Below are 19,744 nucleotides of genomic sequence, written 5' to 3'. Positions count from 1 at the left end.
TCAGGGGCAGAGGGGAGGAGTGTGCTGTCACAGAATGGGGTGAGTGGTTGGGGTCTCATAACAATGTATGTAAAAAAAAAATTCTGTATGGGAGACTAACTTGAAATGTAAACTTCATTTAATTACAACAATAAAAATTTAAAAAGCTACTAGAAGATACATTTTTCAAAATGAGGGCATAAGCAAAAAAAAAAAAAAAGAAGAGGAGGAAATACACACAGAAAACAAGAGATCTAAAACAAGAGAGAGGCAAAGGAAGATGGTGAAGGGAGATCTGAGAATGGTAATGGAATGGGTATAATGGACAACCAGACCAACCTAGACTGAATCACTGTAGCTTAAGAGACAGATATTTCAAGGGCTAACATTACATACCTGCTGTTGAATTACTGCCTTTCTTACCCAAAAAGTCTACCTGGACACATGCTCCCAATAAAACAAAGAAGAAAACCAAGAAAGAGTAAGACATGTAATCCAGGATACAGAGAATCTGAATCAGAGAAAAGAAAGAATTCCTAGGATAACAGCAGAATCTCAGGATGACAGCTCTGTGGCAGGCCTAAAAAGCAATTAATCCAAAAAAAGAATGGAATTCTCTAAAACAGATATCTTCAAGAAAAAGAGGATATAGGAAGGTGCAGGAAGAATAATGGGTACGAAGAAAAAAACATCAAAGCAATTACCAACTTCAGGAAATAAAAGAATAAAGGAAATAAACTATAGTGCATTAAAATGCTTAGCTATGAATGTTTGCATAGGCACACACACACACAAAAAAAAACTATTGCCATCCAGTTGATTCCAACATATAGCGACCCTAATAGAAACCCCAAATACTGATTTATCCAAAAATTCTAATATATTGGAATGGGGACAGAGAACCTGGGGGGATAAACGTATCAGATAGCTAAATCCTTAACCTACCATAATAGGAAGTCAATAAATAAAAATCTAAAAATTGCTAATCAAAATATTGCAGCATATGCATATTATGTAGAAGTAAGGAATGTAAAAATGCCAGAAGAAATAGCTTAAAGAGTTGAAAGTTTGCCTCTGGGAAGGGAAGCCTGGAGAAGTGGGGGGTGTGGTATAGGGTAGGGAGCTGCAAGTGTTTGTTATGAACCTTTTCTGACTATTTGACTTTTAAACAACATCCACTTATTACTTTGTTAAAATTTTAAAAAATTAAGTTAAAGGATCGAAAGTTATATCAGTTGATTACCAGCCAAAAGAAAGTTGATAAAGCCATATTAATATTACAAAAACTAGACCTTAAGACAAAAAGCATTACTAGAGCCCTGGTGGCGCAATGGTTAAGTGCTCGGCTACTAACTAAAACGTTGGTGGTTTGAACCTACCAGTCGCTCCACAGGAGAAAGACCTGGCTATCTGCCCCCATAAAGATTACAGCCAAGAAAACCCTATAGGGCAGTTCTACTCTGTCACATGGGGTCACTGTGAGTCGGAATTGACTCGAAGGCAAATAGCAGAGACACAAAGGATTAATATATATGATAAAAAGTCCAATTCACTAGGAAATATAAAATTCTGAACTGGATATGCACCAGAATATATAAAGCAAAAAAAAAAAAAAAACTGATAAACTACAAGGAAAAATAGACAACTCCACTATCACATTGATGATAATAAACAAACAATAAGTAAGTAAATCAACATGAAGGAACAGTCTTCCTTACAGTAGAATGCCAACTAATAAATGTAGATGAAATGATGGAATGAGAAAATTACCATTTTGCAACCATCGGACTAATAACTGATTTAGGCAAGAATCATCAATGGATGTTAAAACTTATGGGTGTAAGTGTGATTATTTACACAGACTAAAAGTATTTCTCCACAAAAATACTTGTTAATTACAAAAGAAAGAATAAAACTTTACAGTGGAGAAACCTGGAAAAATCACCTTAAACAAATGACTAGGTTAACATATAATGCAACAAACCACCAATAATGGAAGAAACCACATCAAGCTCTTTCTAATGCAGTACACTGAGGATTTCACAATACTGCTGTGGTGTTCTGTCAAAAATGCATAACCTGAGTCTAATCATAAGGAAACATCAAACAAATCCAAGATAAAGGAAATTCTATGTTACGGATTGAATTGTGTCGCCCCAAAATATGTGTTGTAAATCCCCACTATACTTGTGTTTATAAACCCATTTGGGAATAGAGTTTTCTTTGTTACATCAATGAGGCAATATCTGTATAAGGTGTGTCTTAATCCTTTTGAGATATAAAAGAGCAGATTAAGCAAGCAGCAAAAAAAACAAAAACAAAAACCAGAGATGGGGAGGATACAAGCCACATGCTTGCCAAGGAATCTAGGAATAGAAGCTGAAAAGAAACAATTCATAGTATTAGTAAAACAAAGGGTAAAAACCACATGATCATATCAATAGATCCAGAAACGCATTTGACAAAATCCAACATAATTTCATGATAAAAACATTCAACTAAGAATAGAACTTCCTCAACCTGATAAAAGCCATCTATAGCAAAACCCACATTGAACTTCATACTTAATGGTGAAAGGCTGAAAACTTTCCCCCCTAAGATCAAGAACATGACAAGATATCTACTCTCACCACTTCTATTCAACATTATACTGAAGATTCTAGTCAGGGCAATTAAATAAGAAAAAGAAAAGACATCCAGATTGGAAAGGAAGAAATAAAACTATCTCTAAGCTCAGATAACACGGTCTTGTATATAGAAAATCCTAAGGAATCCACAAAAGAAAACTAGCAGCACTATTAAAAGAATACAGCAAGGTTGCGGGACACTAGATCAACATACTAAAATCAATTGTATTTCTATATACTAGTAATGAATAATCCTAAAATGAAATTAAGAAAAAATGCCGTTTACTGTATCACTGAAAAGAATAAAATACTTAGGACTAAAATTAACAGCAAGACTTGTACACTGAAGACTACCATACTTTGTTGAAAGAAATTAAAGAACACCTAAATAAACAGAAAGACATCCCATGTTCATGGGTCAGAAGACTTAGGATTGTTAAAGTGGCAAAAAACAAAAAACCAAACTCACTGCCATCGAGTCCATTCCAATTCATAGTGACTCTATATGCAGTACTAGCAGAACTGCCCCATAGGATTTCCAAGGCTACAAATGTTTACAGAAGCAGACTGCCACATCTTTCTCCCAAGGAGCAGCTGGTGGGTTCAAACTGTTGACCTTTTGGTTAGCAGCTGAGCACTTTAACCACTGCACCACCAGGGCTCCTTGTTAAGGTGACAATACTCCGTAAATGAGATGTACAGATTCAATGCAATCTCTCTTGAAATCACAGCTGTTTATTTTGAAGAAATTGACAAGCTGATCTACTTTACCCTCTACTTTACCAAGCATGATGTTCTTCTCCAGGGACTGGTCCCTCCTGATAACATGTCCAAAGTATGTGAGGCAAAGTCTCGCCATCCTCACCTCTAAGGAGCACTCTGGCTGTACTACTTCCAAGACAGATTTGTTTGTTCTTCTGGCAGTCCATGGTATATTCAATATTCTTTGCGAACAGCATAATTCAAAGGCATCAATTCTTCTTCAGTCTTCCTTATTTATTCATGGTCCAGCTTTCGCATGCATATGAGGCAACTGAAAATACCCTGGCTTGGTTCAGGTGCACCTTAGTCCTCAAAATGACATCTTTGCTTTTCAACACTTCAGAGAGGTCTTCTGCAGCAGATTTGCCCAGCGCAGTACATTGTTTGATTTTTTGACCGCTGCTTCCATGGGTGTTGATTGTGGATCCAAGTAAAATGAAATCCTTGACAACTTCAATCTTTTCTCCATTTATCATGATGTTGCTTATTGGCCAAGTTGTGAGGACTTTCGTTTTCTTTATGTTGAGGTATAATCTACACTGAAGGCTATAGTCTGATCTTCACCAGTAAGTGCTTCAAGTCCTCTTCACTTTCAGCAAGTAAGGTTGTGTCATCTGCATATCACAGGCTATTAATAAGTCCTCCTCCAATCCTGATGCCCCGTTCTTCTTCATATAGTCCAGATTTTCAGATTATTTGCTCAGCATACAGATTGAATAAGTATGGTGAAAGGATATAACCCTGATACACGCTTTCCTGACTTTAAACTACACAGTACCCCCTTGTTCCGTTTGAATGACTGCCTCTTGTTCTATGTACAGTTTCCTCATGAGCACAGTTAGATATTCTGGAATCCCATTCTTTGCAATGTTATCTATAATTTGCTATGATCCAGACAGTGGAATGCCTTTGCATAGTCAAGAAAACACAGGTAAACATCTTTCTGGTATTCTCTGCGTTTAGTCAACATCCAACTGACATCAGCAATGATACCCCTCATTTCAAGTCCTCTTCTGAATCTAGCTTGAATTTCTGGCAGTTCCCTGTTGATGTACTGCCGCAGCTGCTTTTGAATGATCTTCTGCAAAATTTTACTTGTGTGTGATATTAATGATATTGTTTGATAATTTCTGCATTCGGTTGGATCATCTTTCTTTGGAATGGGCACAAATATGCACCTCTTCTAGTAGGTTGGCCAGGAGGCTGTCTTCCAAATTTCTTGGCATAGACAAGTGAGCACCTCCAGTGCTGCATCCATTTGTTGAAACATCTCAGTTGGTATTCTGTCAATTCCTGAAACCTTGCTTTTCGACAATGCCTTCAATGCAACTTGGGCTTCTTTCAATACCATCAGTTCTTGATTATATGCTACCTCCTGAAATGGTTGAACATGGACCAGTTCTTTTTGGTACAGTGACTCTGTGTATTCCTTCCATCTTCTTTTGATGCTTCCTACATTGTTCAATATTTTGCCCACAGAATCCTTCACCATTGCACCTTGAGGCTTGAATTTTTTCTTCAGTTCTTTCATCTTGAGAAATGCCGAGCATGTTCTTCCCTTTTGGTTTTCTAACTCCAAGGCTTTGCACATTTCATTATAATATTTTATTTTATCTTCTTGAGCTGCCTTTTGAAATCTTCTGTTCAACTCTTTTATTTTATCATTTCTTCCATTAGCTTTAGCTACTCTACATTGAAAAGCAAGCTTCAGAGTCTCTACTGACATCTATTTTGGTCTTTTCTTTCTTTCCTGTCTTTTAAATGACCTTTTGGTTTCTTCATGTATGATATCCTTGATGTCATCCCACAACTTGTCTGATCTTCGGTCATTAGTGCTCAATATGTAAAATCTATTCTTAAGATGGTCTCCAAGTTCATGCCGTATATACTCAAGGTCATATTTTGGAAACATAGTCTTACCAAATGATTCAGCTATTATGCTCCTAGGTATTTACCCAAATGAACTGAGAAAATTTATGTCCATACAAAAATTTGCACATGAATATTTATAGTAGCTCTATTCATAATTGCCAAGATTGGAAGCAACCAAGATATCCTTTGTCATGGATTGAACTGTGTCCCCCAAAATGTGTGTCAACTTGGCTAGGCCATGATTCCCAGTATTGTGTGATTGTCCACCATTTTGTCATCTGATGTGATTTTACTACGTGTTGTAAATCCTACCTCTATGATGTTAATGAGGCAGTTATGTTAATTAGGCAGGACTCAATCTACAAGATTGAATTGTGTCTTGAATCAATTTCTTTTGAGATATGAAAGAGAAAAGCGAGCAGAGACAGGGGGACCTCATACCACCAATAAAGCAATACCAGGAGCAGAGGGCATCTTTTTGACCTGAAGTTCCTGTGCTGAGAAGCTCCTAGACCAGGGGAAGATTGATGACAAGGGCTTTCCCCGAGAGCCAACAGAGAGAGAAAGCCTTCCCCTGGAGCTGGAACCCTGAATTTGGACTTCTAGCCTCCTAGACTGTGAAATAATAAATTTATCTTCGTTAAAGTCATTCACTTGTAGTATTTCTGTTATAGCAGCACTGGATAACTAAGACAGTCTTTAATAGGTGAATGGATAAACAAATGTGGTACATCTACATCCATACAATGGAATATTATTCAGTGATATAAAGAAATGAGCTGTCACGCCACAAAAAGACATGGAGGAAACTTAAATGCATATTCCTAAGTTAATGAAGCCAGTCCGAAGAGGTTACATACTGTATGATTCCAACTACATGACATTCTGAAAAAGGCAAAAGTATAGAAACAGTAAAAAGATCAGTAGTTGCCAGGGGCTCAGAGTGGGACTGGAGGAGGAGAGATATGAATACGTGGAGCACAGGGCATTTTTAGGGCAGTGAAACTATTCTCTGTGATACTGTAACGGTGGGTGTGTGATATTATACATTTGTCGAAAACCACAGAACTGTTCAACAGAGTGAACCCTAATGTAAGCTATGGGACTTTAGTTAATAACAATGTGTCAACATTGGCTCATCAATGGTAACAAATGTACCACATCAATACAATATGTTAATAATAGAAGAAACCGTGGGCAGAGAGAGAGGGAGTACTGGGGAACTCTCTTTAGTTTCTACTCAATTTCTCTGTAAACCTAAAACTGCTCTAAACAAATAGTCTATTAATTAAAAATAGAAAGAGGGAGGGAAGGAGGAAGGAAGGAGGAATTCCTCTTGCTGCTCAGGTTGCTAAAGCAGGAGGGTGTGAGTACAGGGTTGCCAATGGTTATCCTTCCCACTGTGGGGAGAGCCTAGCTGAACTTGAAGCCAATAGACCAAGATGGGCAGAAACAAAGCCTTATCGGTATCGTCTGGTCTCCTGGATCTAGCCATTCCTGAGGCCCTGACCAGTTATGTGAGCCCATACATTCCGCTTTTGCTTAAGCCAATTTTATTTGATTTCTTTCACTTGCATCTAAAAGAGTCCAAACTTTCAAAAGACCTCAGCTGCCAAAATGCTAGGTGCCGCCTGTGTGTCTGCAGCCCTCCACCCCAACAACCAGCCCCACTCACTTGGTGATCTCCTCTAAGGCTGCCTCGGGTAAGGCCAGCATCTCCACCATCAGGGACAGGATCTCAAACAGCAGAGTGTGGGGGTTCGGAGGAGTTATGCCCATCAGGATGTTCTGTTCTGGGGACATGGGTAGTGGCTGCCATTACCATTTGGCGGCCCTGGATGCCCATCCCCATCAGCTGCCTGGCCCCTCCCCCAGCTCTCATGACCCTGGTCCGGTCCCTGCTCACCCATAGAGCAGAAGAAGCGCTTGGTGTCTGTCATCACGGCCAAGAAGTCTTTGAAGTCCACGTGACCATCTCCTGCGGAGGCCAAAGAGTAACCGGATGGACAGAGGCCTTCTGGACCAGGCCCAGGAATTTTTTGTTTGTTTATTGTTGTAGTTTAAATGAAGTTTACATTTCAAGTTAGTCTCCCATACAAAAATTTATACATACATTTTTATGTGACCCTAATTGCTCTCCCCATACTGTGACAACACACTCCTCCTTTCCACCCCTGATTCCCCGTGTCACTTCAACCAGCTCCTAACCCTCTCTGGCTTCCCATCTCACCTCCGGACAGAAGCTGCCCATTTAGTCTCATGTATCTACTTGAGCTAAGAGACACACTCCTCACTTCTATTGCTTTATGTCTCACAGTCCAGTCCAGTCCCTGTCTTAGCTTCGGAAATTGTTTTAGTTCTGGGCTGATAGAGAATCTGGGGGCTATGCTTTCTGGGGTTCCTCCAGTCTCAGTCAGACCATTAAGTCTGGTCTTCTTCCTAGAATTTGAGTTCTACACCCCACCTTTTTCCTGCTCCATCAGGGACTCTCTGTTCAGGCCCAGCCATTTGAACACAAACATGGCTATTAGTATTCATTCACTGAGTCTGATTATAAAAGTAACAGCTATTCAATCCAGAAAACGTGGTGGACAGGGGAAAGTAGAAGGCAAAAATTAAAATCTCCTGTGTTAAAAGGTATCAGAACTTGAGTCCTAGAGGCAGCCAACATGGGTAACCCGTTACACCACTTACTAGCTAGCTGTGTGACCTTGGGAAGTATCTTAACCCCTCTGAGCTTTCGTTTTCTCACCTACAGGGGAAGCATAATAATAACATCTATCTCATGGGAGATAAAATGAGGCAAAGCGCTTAGAGCAGGGCCTTGCATATAATATGTGCTCACTAACTATCAGCTACTATGAGTACTGCCTGAGAAGATGTATCCACAAGATTCTCACCATGGCCTTCAAGGCCCTGCAGGATCTGCCTGCTACCTATGTCTCCAGCCTCACCTTATGCTAAACTTCTCTGACACTAACCTGCTTTCCCACTGGAGCCAAATTCTTTCCTGTTTCAGGGCTTTTGCATAGGCTGCTTCCTCTTTCCAGAATTCTCTCCACCACCCTCCAACTCCTTCAATTAGTAAACATCGTAGTCATGCTTCCCAGTCAGCCTGACTCCATCACCTCCCCAGAGGAGTAGACTAGACCAGGCCAGATCCCCCATCAAGGGCTCTCATAAAACCTCTATGCTTCCACCACCCAGGAGCTAGGTCTGTTTTGGCTGAAAACAGGTAAACCAGATGCCATTGGGTCTGACTCATGGTGACCCCATGTGGTGTCAGAGTAGAACTGTGCTCTGTAGGGTTTTCAGTGGCTGATTTTTCAGAAGCAGATCACCAGACCTTCTTTTCGATGTGACTCTGGGTGGACTCAGAGCCCTGGTGGTGCAGTGGTTAACAGCTCGGCTGCTAACCAAAAGGTCAGCGGTTCGAGTCCACCAGCTGCTCCTTGGAAACCCTACGGGGCAGTTCTACTCTGTCCTATAGGGTCGCTACGAGTCAGAATCGACTTGACAGCAATGGGTTTGGTTTGTTTTTTTTCTGGGTGGACTCAAACCTCTAACCTTTTAGTGAGCAGCCAAGCACGAACCATTGGCACTACCCAGGGATTCCGCAGACAGGTAGGTGCTTAGTAAACGCTCTGTAAATAACTTGATGAATGAATGGTCTCTGATCCTCAAAACAATCCTGTATGGTGCTTAATTACGCTTATCCCAAATCACAGACGTGGCCTGAGGCACACTTGCCCAGGGCCACGCAGGGGCAGAGCTGGGCTCAGTTCCTGGTTTGCGTGTGAGAGTGGTGCCTGTGCAGTGGTGGATGAAGCAGAGCCATGACATCTAGTGGCTAGGAGCCCAGGCCCCACACAGGCCAGCTGCTGCCCCCGCCCCACCACTTGCCCTGCACTCTTCTCTTTGCACAGGTTACTGCCACCACTAGGAAGGTCTTCCTCCCTTCTTCTCTCCCTGCCTAACTCCTGCTTAATCTTTCACAGCTTAGTTTAGGCATCACCTCCTTCAGGAAGCCTTCCTTCCTGAGCCCCTCCTCCAAGCCATGTTAAATGCTGCTTCCGTCAGAGCCTCTTATTTCTGTTTTGGCCTTGGCCCTGTGGCAATAATTGCCTGCATAACAATTACGCATCTCTCTACCCTCCATGCCCAGCATGGGAACGGGTGCACAGTAGACATTTAATAAATACTTATTGGATGAATAATAGCACCAGTAAAAAAAAAAAGTTATCATTGAGTTGATCCCAATTTATGACAACCCATCTGTGTCCAAGTGGAACCATGCTCCATAGGGTTTTCAGTGGCTGGTTTTTCAGAAGCAGATCACCAGGCCTTTCTTCTGAGGTGCCTCTGGGTGGACTCGAACTGCCAACTTTTCAGTTAACAGCTGAGTACATTAACCAATTGTACCACCCAGGGACTCGTGAATAATATTAGCAGCCTGTATTCCTGGATGGGTTTCATGTACAAGACACTGTGCTCAATTCTTTGCCTGAATTATCTCCTTTAATCTTCATAGCAGCCCAGTGAGATGGGTACTGTTATCAGCCCCACTTTACAGATGAGGAGCCAAGGTTTACCGAACTTCAGGGATTTGTCCAAGGTTACCTTGCTGGTAAAATGAATGACTAAGACACGGAGGAATGGCTGATGGAGCATGCATGAGGGCCTGAAAGGAAGGGATCTCTGGGATCACCCACTTCTTGGGGACAGGAGCCAGGTCTTGGCCATCTCTGGGTCCCTAGAACCCAGCACTGAGTAGGTCCTCAGGGAGCATTAACCTAACCTGGGGTTAGGGACCTGCTGCGTAATCTGCAGGACCCAGTACAAAATGAAAATGCAGGGCAGAGACCGTTATTCATAGATTAAGAATTTCAAGACGGGTGACAGCAGAGCATTAACCAAGCACTTTAACCTTAACCAGTTGCTGTTGAGTCAATTCTGACTCACGGCGACCCCATGTGTTTCAGAGTAGAACTGTGCTCCATAGGGATTTCACGGCTGGGACTTTTGGAAGTAGATTGCCAGATCTTTCCTCTGAGGTTCTTCTGGCGGGTTCAAACTGTCAACCTTTCGGTTAGCAGTCAAGAGTTTAACTGCTTGCCTCACCCAGGGAGGTGAAACCAAGTACAGGGCCCTTCTAAGCATGGGGCCCTGGCGACTGCACAGGTCTCACGCCTGTGAAGGTGGCCTTGCCTGGGGCTCAGAGTGAAGCTCACCCCCCACTGCCCCCTCACCATCGATATCAGCACTCATCAGGGCATCGTCCACCTGGGCCGGAGTCAGTGAGATGCCCATTAGGAGCAGGGTGCTCTCCAGGCTCCGTGCATCCACCTCGCCAGGGCCATTGAAGATCTCAAAGTAACTGCGGAAGGCTGTGGAGAGGGAGGGTTGTGGGGGTGGGAGTGTATCTTGGTCCCCCACTCATCACTGCCCAGCACTGCCACTATGGCCACATGGAGGGGCTGTTGCTATTGTTGTTAGGTACCATCAAGTCAATTCTGACTCATAGCAACCCCCTGTGACAGAGTAGAATTGCCCCATAGGGTTTTCTTGGCTGTAATCTTTATAGGAGCAGATTGCCAGGCCTTTTTATGTGGACTCACTGGGTGGTTTGAACTGCTAACATTTAGGTTAGCAGCTGAGTGCTTAATTCTTGCACCACCAGGGCTCCTTCAGATAGAGGGGCAAAGGTCACCAAAAGAGCAAAAGTGGAGGGGGGTGATCCCCTTGACTCACCCCACTTGCTCTACTCCGGGGCCAAGAGGAGGGTTCAGATAGTATGGTGAAAAGCTAAGTTAACAAGTGACCTTTGCTTAGCACAAAGAACATGCCCACTTTAGGCACCCCTACCATGTGCCAGTCACTGTACTGTGCTAGCCTCTTTGTAGCCATGTTCTCATTTAATGCTTACAACAACCTCATAGAGTAGAATACTTATCTCCTTTGTAAAGATGGAGAAACGGAGGCTCAGAGGGTGGGAGATCAAAGAGGTCTTTCTGACTCTAAGTCTGCGCTATTAACCTTGGTGCTCTGCAGTCACTTATCTGGATGGACATGGTTTCTAGGATAGATTCTGTTGTCTGGACTAGAACAAAGCCAGAAAGGATGTCCAACTTCTCTGAGCCTCGATTTCCTTATCTGTAAATTGGAGTCCTGCTGGCACAGCGGCTAAGTGTTCGGCTGCTAACCAAGAGGTCAGCAGTTTGAATCCACCAGCCGTTCCTTGGAGACCCTATGGGGCAGTTCTACTCTGTCCTATAGGGTTGCTATGAGTCGGAATCGACTCAATGGCAACAGATTTTTTTTTTTTTCTTATGATGGACATAACAGCCACAACCACACAGAGTTGTATTAATTTAGTGCTGGGTACATTAGAGACTCTGTGTCAACCAACAGAGCTGAAATTAGCGGAAGAGGCAGGGCTAGGATTAGGGTTGGGTAGCCAGGACCTACCATGGGCAGGCACTCTGAAAAAGGGAGAAAATGGAACAACTCTAAAAAGCAGATGCGATCATCCAAACTGCAGAGCAGGGCAATCAGCTCTTTCCTCCCCAGAGAGGAACCGATGGTCATGGCGGGAACACTGAGTCCCTAAGTCAAGGTGACCTGTTGTTCATGAACTCTGTTGATGGAGGCAGGGCAGTGGGGGTTGTACTTAGAAACCAGACCAGAGCAGACCAGTTGCCGTCGAGTCAATTCTGACTCATGGCGACTCTGTGTGTGTCAGAGTAGAACTGTACTCCATAAGGTTTTCAGTGGTTGATTTTTCAGAAGTAGATTTCCAGGCCTTTCTTCCAAGGCGCTCAGGGTGGACTCAAACCTCCAACCTTTCGGTTAGTAGCTGAGCGTGTTAACTGTTTGCACCACCCAGGGAGTCCCTACTTAGAAAATCACTCCCCCCACACACACACCCCCCAAGTGACTAGTTTTAATGCTAAAGGAGTGAACGTCAAAGATCCTAGAGAGCCCGAGAGAGCATTCAGGGAAGGCTAGAGAAGGGCTATCTGGCCAAGAGGGTCACAAACTTTGGGGAGGAGTGTAGGATTGGAAGAACTATGTACCCTCACTCTTCCAGGGCCAACGTGTGGTTGGGGTGGCAGCGCGGATGGACGGACAGGCTGATCAGGCAACCTCAGAGCCCATGGGCAACAGTGGGAAGGCTCCTCCTCTCAGGACAGGGGGCAGGGGGTCAAGACGTCAAGCATCACGGACACTGGAGAGTGGAGGGTCTCCCGCCTCACAGGGCGTGGGTGTGCAGAACTTTTAAATTGAGGGTAGGGGTGAAATGCCAAGGGAAATGGGGAACCTGTCCTGGACAAGCTGCCTTGTTGAATGGTGAGGGGCTATCCAGGACTGGTGGGGGACCTGGAGCCTTGTCTCCCACCCAGGCAGCCTCAGAAGAGGACCAATAGAGAGAGCAGTCTTGGGCTGGGAGAGGCAGGAACGTCTCCAAAATCTAAAGCTCTTGGCAAGGCTGGCTTCACATCCTCAGAGAGAGGCAGCTCTTGAACTGGGAGGAGCACGGGCTGGAGTCAGAAGACACAGCATGCCTTCTGGCTCCTCCACCCAGCAGCCTCGTGAGCTTGGTCAGCCTCCTACCCTACACTATCTCCCTCTGCCAAGTGCAGGCAATAGCCCCTGGGTCCGCTACACCGGGCTGTGGTGAGCATCGCTGGGAGGCAGCGGTATGATCTGTCAATTCACCTCCCCCCACCCCTGCCCAGGCCTAGAAAGCCAAAAGAAGGCCTGCGGGCTCTGCCTGGACTCGGCCTGCCCTCACCTTCTTCTTGCTTCAGGGTGAGGTGCTCCTCGGACCTCTCCTCCCAGTGCTGACACAACTTCAGGAGGCTGCGCTCCTCCTGCTCCTGCCTGGGGAGGACAGAAGCCGGGCCCAGGGCACACATCCAGCCCCCACCCCTGCCACCAAAGCTAGGGGAGCAAGAAGGGGAAGCCCGGGCAGAGGTTATCATGGCAACAACGCTGGAGAGGCTTTGGGAGGTCAGGAGAGCCCAAGAGTGACCAAAAAATGGAGGCCCAGAGGAGGAGAGACACCATGGGGGAGTTAAACAGAAAAAGGGGTTCAGAAATGGGAAAAGAAACAGAGGCTGGAGATACAGAGGAGGCAGAAGTAAGGAGACCAAGAAAGGGCCACATGGAGGGAAAGGACAGAGGTGGTGCTAGGGACAAGAGGCTGGAAGAGAAAGATGCTGAGGGCACTGGGACTCAGGCTCTAATCAGTGGGCCTGTCAGGGGTGGGTGGGTGAGCCGGCGAGGGTCCTACCGTGCCTTGGCGTAGCTCAGGCTCCTCTCACAGCTCTGGCGCAAGAGTTCCGCCCTCCTCCAGGCCAAGTCCAGGCTGGGGGCCAACAACACAGAGCTGGGCCCTGAGGCTGGGACTGGAGCTCCCATAGGAGCAGACACTGGCCCAGGGGCGGGTGGCCGGGCCCAGGACAGGGCGACTGGAATAGCTGAGGTCGGGGTCGGAGCCAGGGTCACAGGCAGGCTTGGGGCTGAGTTGCCAATAGGGCCTGAGGTGGGCATGGGGGTCAGAGTCCTGGACGACTTCCGGGCTGGCAGGGTCTGGGCCTTGGTGGCCCTCCTCTGTGTTGCCTCCTCCTCCTCCTCCACCTCCAGCAGGCACTTCATGAAGCCCTGCCAGGGGTTCCCAAAGTTCTGGGGCCCTATGGCCACCATGGACTCCTGAGGCTGCCTCTGCACATGGTCCAACTCCCTCCTCTCTCCGATGTCTCTCACCTCCTGGGAACAGGGAACAGGGGAGCCAGGAGGCCTCTGACCAGCCAGGCTGTCCCACGGAGCTTCTGCCTACCATCCACACTCCAGGGCCCGCACACCACCCTTTCTCCTCCGAGTCCCTGGAGGACGTACCCCTAATCTCGCACACATCCCAGTTGGCTCCCCACCCCAGGCCCTCACTGATTCCTCGGCTACATCCCAGCTCTCTCAGTCACACCACTCGGTTTATTTCATTCATTGCGGTTACTGCAATCTGCAGTGGCTTTGTCCACGCCCGTTGTTAACCTGACTAGCAGAAGGTATGCTTCATGAGGGCAGGGCCATGTCTGCCCCTTGTATCCATGTATACCCAGCAACGAGAACATAGCAGGCACTCAGTAAATTCTTATTCATTCATTCAGCAAATCCAGCAACTTCCTGTGTCTGTTCCCTTCTGGTCTGCCTTCCTTCCCATGCACGACAGGGATAGGTGGTCCAGGCCAGGCCTCGTAGACTCCAGTCCAGTCCTTTCTCCAAATCAAAGATGCTGCTCTTGAACACTCTCTTCCAGCATTATGAGTTTTACTTTCTACACCAGATTCCTCCCATCAACATGTAAATATGCTGTAATATCTTTCTTCTGTTAAAAATCCAGCCTCTCCAGACTCCACAAATCCCACCAGCTGTCATTCTAGTTCTTGGCTCCCATCTAGAGCAAAATCCCTTGAAAGAGTTGGCTGCACTTGGTCTCCCCTTCCTTCCCATTCACTCTGGAACCCATTCCAATCCAGCTTCTGCCCACCACTCCCCAAGCTGCTCTTGCCAAGGCCCCGGAATGTCTTTGCCCTTATCTTACTCAACCCATCAGCAATGCTAGACACAGATGACCACTCCGTCCTTCTAGAAACGCTTTCTTCTCTAGATGCCCACCACTCACTGGCTACTCCTCCCTGTCTCCTTCGCTGGCTCCTCCTCGCTCCTGCTCCACTTCCAGACAGTGGGGAGGCCCAAGGCTTTGTCCTCGGACTTTTCTCCCTCCCTCTAGATATTATCTTCTGCTCATAACTGTGTTTCTCACTTTTACATCTCCAAGCCTGACTTCTCTGTCCTTAACTCCAGACGTCCTCCTTGACATTTCTTCTTGGGTGTCTAGAACGTAGCCAAAGCAGAATCCTAGGTACGTCTCACTTGCCCCTTCCCCAGTGTCACCACCTCAGTTAATGACACCACCTGTTGCTCAGGCCCCAGACCTAGAGTTCCTCTGGATTCCTCTTTCTCCCACCCACCTCTCCACCCTGCAGCCCATCAGCAAGTCCTGTCTGCACCATCTCTAAAACCTATGCCATACCTGAGCACTGCTCCGTCTCTGCTGCTAACGCTCTAGTGAAAGTCAGATCACCATCTCTTGTCCAGTGTGTGGCCATAGTGTCCATCTATGGCCCCCACTCAATTTCATTATCCACCCAGCTGCCATATCAGTGTGTCTCCAGCCTACGTTCACGCTCTTCAATGGCTTCCTGTGACACTTAGAATTCATTTCAATACCCTTACTCTGGCCTTCAAGGCCCTGCACCATCTGCCCCCTGCCATGCTTCTGGCCTCACCTCCCACCCTCGCCCACCCCTCACTATGTTTCCCGCCATGGCCTTTCTGCTGGGCTTAGTCCCAACAAGCTCCAAGCTTGTCTCTGTCACGCTCTCCTCCCAGACCCGTCCAGGGCTCACTCCTTTTTGTCATTCAGGTCTTAACTCAAGTGTCACCTCTTGGACCACTGAGCATTCCTTCCGAAGCATCCACCACTTGCTTCCAAATCACTCACTGCACCCTTATCTGGCTTGATTTGCTTTGCAGCATTATTGTATCTACAGTGATGTTGTTGTTGCTGTTGTTCATGTGCCGTGGAGTCCATCCCAACTCAGAGCAACCCTAAAGGACGGCGTAGAACTGCCCTACAGGGTTTCCAAGGCTGTAGTCTTTATGGGAGTAGATCGCCAGGTCTTTTGTCCCACAGAGTTGCTGGTGGGTTCAAACCACTGACCTTTCAGTTAATAGCTGAGCACTTAACCATTGCACCACCAGGCCTCCTTTCTAGAATGATACTGTGTATTTATGTGTTGACGTGTTAATGTCCTCTGTCTTCCAAATGGATCGTAAGTTCCATTCACCATTAAGTCCCCAGCACCCCAACTGTCCCTGGTACGTTGTACTCAGTAAAGATGGGGAGGAGTTCCTCTCTGATTATTTCCATTTTCTCAGTGATGTCTCGGAAGTAAGGTAATGTAAATAAAGCAGTTAGCGAAGGAGTCTGCTAATGGCAGGGTCAGAAATAATTATAATTGAGTATTCTGAAGTCCAACAGGGAGACCCAATTTTCCTGAATTGAGGGACATACACAAATATGCAGATATCAGAAGCAGTCCTGGGACTCTCCACTCCACTGTGATGTCGGCCCCAGATGGCTACCCAGGGGCTACAGAGCTCCCTCTGATCCGTCTCCTAATCCAGCCTCTGAGCCCCGGGGTGGGGAATGCAGATCTGTTTCAGAATTCCCTCTGTTCCAGGGCCCAGCACAGAGCTTTGCTCCCAGCAGGCAGTCAGCCAAGGCCCTGGTATCTTTCCCTCACTTCTCAGATCCTTTCACAAGTAGATTCCTCTCTCTGCCTTCTCTGCCAGACTAACCTCCCTGCAGCTCTTCTTAGTTACTACCCTGCTCCTGAGCCTGCAGTGTCTCCCTATGACCTTCAGACTAATCCCTCCATCTGTGCAACACATACTCACAGTCACAGGGATACAAGGATGCATAAGTGCCTGCTCTCAGGGGGCTCCCAGTCTAGTATTTATTCTTAGGTTCAGCCTTGTGCAAAATGTTAAGCGGGACATTGGAGTGCCGAGTCTGGATACCTCACCCCAGGCCTGGAGCTTTATATCGTGGCCCAACCTAGTTTTCCAGCCAAGGGCATGTGGGGGAATGTCCACAATATCCAATATTCTTGTCCCCTCAGGCCCATCTTTCCATTATCACCCCTTGCTCCATGTCATTCCCATCTCTGTACCTTTGTTTGTGCTGGGCCCACTGTCTGGGTGCCCTTTCCACCTTCTGGTTCGGTCCAAATTCTATCCGTCCTGCATGGCATAATATCAATCCTCCTCCTCCAGAAAAATCGCCCCTGATGGCTCCAAGGTTCCTTCCCTGAATGCCTGCAGTATTCCTATCAGGGCCATAAGTCTGGACCCTCTCATCTCTGCTTCATATAGCTGGTCCCATGATCATTAGGAGCAGGATGCAACCCCCGGCTTTCCTTGCCCTCCCATCCCAAGCACAGGACCTGGCATGCACTAGACACTCCATACAAATTTATGTAATCGAATTGTGTCTGCTCCTTTCCTCTTCCCACAGTATCCAGCCCAGGCTGTGTGAGTGGCGGGGAGGGGAAGAGGAAGGAAACACACACACACAAGGAATGTGACATATTTCTCATCTGATTTCTCATCAGTCCGGAGAAGAACTGTGTATTATTCCCATCCATTCACGTATTCAACAAATTCATATTGAGTTCCTACTATGTGCCAGGCATTGTTATAAGCACACAGCACAGAGCATACAGTAGTGAATAAAATAGAGCGGCTACCTCATGGAGATTACTTTCTAAATAATACATAAGTTAACTAAGTAATAAGACATCAGATAGAAAAAGTAATACAAAGGCAATAAATCAGGGTAATGTGATAGAGTGACTGCGGTTGACAGACTACTTGAGATTGGATGGCTAGAGAAAGCCATGCTGAGAAACTTAAGAGACTCCGTGGAGTCAGTCATGAGAATGCCTATGGGAAGAATTTCAGGCACAGAGATAGTGAGTGCAAAGGCCCTGAGGTGGGAATAAGCTTAGCAGATTCAAGGGATGGAAATCAGACCAGGCTGGCTGGGCATAAGGTCTTATGTGTCTTGTCGAAGACTTTGGATCTTAGTCTAAGAGGATGAGTCTTGGATCAGGATGATGGGTGTGGAAGTGGAGAGAAGGGATGGATTCAGGGTTTATTTTGTAGGTAGTGCTAGGCAGGCCTTGCTGATGCATTGAGTATGAAGGAATTATGGCTGCAAAAAGAGAAGTCAGAGGTGACTTCAAGCTGATTGGCATGTGCACATGAGTGGATGGTGGTGCCGTTTGCTGAAATGAGGAAGACTAGGGGAGAAGCAGACTCGGGGTGGAAAATATTCTGTTTTGGGCATGTTCAGTTTAGGAAGTGAATTAGCCATTCAAGTGGAATTCAATCAACCCATTGCCGCCGAGTCAATTCCGACTCATAGCGACCCTATAGGACAGAGTAGAACTGCCCTATAGGGTTTCCAAGGAGCGGCTGGTGGATTCAAATGGGCTACTTTTCTGTTAGCAGTCGAGCTCTTAACCACTGTGTCACCAGGGCTCCGGAATTCGATTGTTGTTAGGTGCCGTCCAGTTGGTTCCGACTCATAGAGACCCTATGCACCACAGAACAAAACACTGCCCGGTCCCACTCCATGCCCATAATCATTGTTTTGCTTGAGGCCCATTGTTGCAGCCACTGTGTCAATCCACCTCATTGAGGGTCTTCCTCTTTTTCGCTGACCCTCTACTGAGCATGATGTCCTTCTCCAGCGGCATATCCCTCCTGATAGCATGTCCAAAGTATATAAGACGTAGTCTCACCAACCTTCCTCCTAAGGAGCATTCTGGTTGTACTTCTTCCAAGACAGATTTATTCATTCTTTTGGCAGTCCGTAGTATATTCAATATTCTTCGCCAACACTACGATTTAAAGGCGTCAATTCTTCTTCAGTCTTCCTTATTCAATGTCCAGCTTTCGCATGGATATGATGCGATTGAAAATACCATGGCTTGGGTCAGGTGCACCTTAGTCTTCAAGGTGACATCTTTGCTTTTCAACACTTCAGAGAGGTCTTTTGCAGCAGATTTGCCCAGTGCAATGCGTCTTTTGATTTCTTGACTGCTGCTTCCATGGGCGCTGACTGTGGATCCAAGTAAAATGAAATCCTTAACAACATGGATCTTATCTCTGTTTATCATGATGTTGCTTATTGGTCCAGTTGTGACGACTTTTGTTTTCTTTATGTTGAGGTGTAATCCATACTGAAGGCTGTGGTCTTTGATCTTCATCAGTAAGTGTTTCAGGTCCTCTTCACTTTCAGCAAGCAAGGTTGTGTCATCTCCATATCACAGGTTATTAATGAGTCTTCCTCCAATCCTGATGTCTTTATTTGCTAGGCATACAGATTGAATAAGTATGGTGAAAGGATACAGCCCTGACACACACCTTCCCTTACTTTAAATTACACAGTACCCCCTTGTTCTGTTTGAATGACTGCCTCTTGTTCTATGTACAGGTTCCTCATGAGCACAATTAAGTGTTCTGGAATTCCCATTCTTCATATGGTTATCCATAATTTGTTATGATCCATACAGTGGAATGCCTTTGCATAGTCAATAAAACACAGGTAAACATCTTTCTGGTATTCTCTGCTTTCAGCCAGGATCCATCTGACATCAGCAATGATATCCCTGGTCCCACGTCCTCTTCTGAATCCGGACTGAATTTCTGGCAGTTCCCTGTTGATATACTGCTGCAGCCGCATTTGAATGATCTTCAAGCAAAAATTTACTTGTGTGTGATATTAATGATATTTTCAATAACTTCCACATTAGGTCGGATCACCTTTTTTTGGAATGGGCACAGATATGGATCTCTTCCAGTAGAGT

The 19,744-nt window shown here is 45.8% G+C and overlaps 1 protein-coding gene across 1 annotated transcript in view; it reads right to left on the bottom strand.

Annotated features, from left to right (window-relative positions):
• LOC101353313 (spermatogenesis-associated protein 21-like) overlaps nt 1-15,316 on the bottom strand; it is a 22,438-nt gene extending 7,122 nt beyond the window's left edge. The window contains exons 1-6 of the mRNA XM_012555744.2: nt 15,275-15,316; nt 13,537-14,078; nt 13,036-13,124; nt 10,490-10,627; nt 7,147-7,218; nt 6,916-7,033 (exon numbers count right to left, since the gene is read on the bottom strand). Of these exons, the coding sequence (XP_012411198.1) occupies nt 6,916-7,033; nt 7,147-7,218; nt 10,490-10,627; nt 13,036-13,124; nt 13,537-14,078; nt 15,275-15,316 (1,001 nt within the window). The remainder of the gene's footprint in view (nt 1-6,915; nt 7,034-7,146; nt 7,219-10,489; nt 10,628-13,035; nt 13,125-13,536; nt 14,079-15,274) is intronic.
• Nucleotides 15,317-19,744: the final 4,428 nt, after the last annotated feature.

Source organism: Trichechus manatus, unplaced genomic scaffold, assembly GCF_000243295.1.
Source record: "Trichechus manatus latirostris isolate Lorelei unplaced genomic scaffold, TriManLat1.0 scaffold00048, whole genome shotgun sequence".
NCBI classification, from domain to species: domain Eukaryota; kingdom Metazoa; phylum Chordata; class Mammalia; order Sirenia; family Trichechidae; genus Trichechus; species Trichechus manatus.
This window is presented reverse-complemented; position numbering and strand designations above follow the sequence as displayed.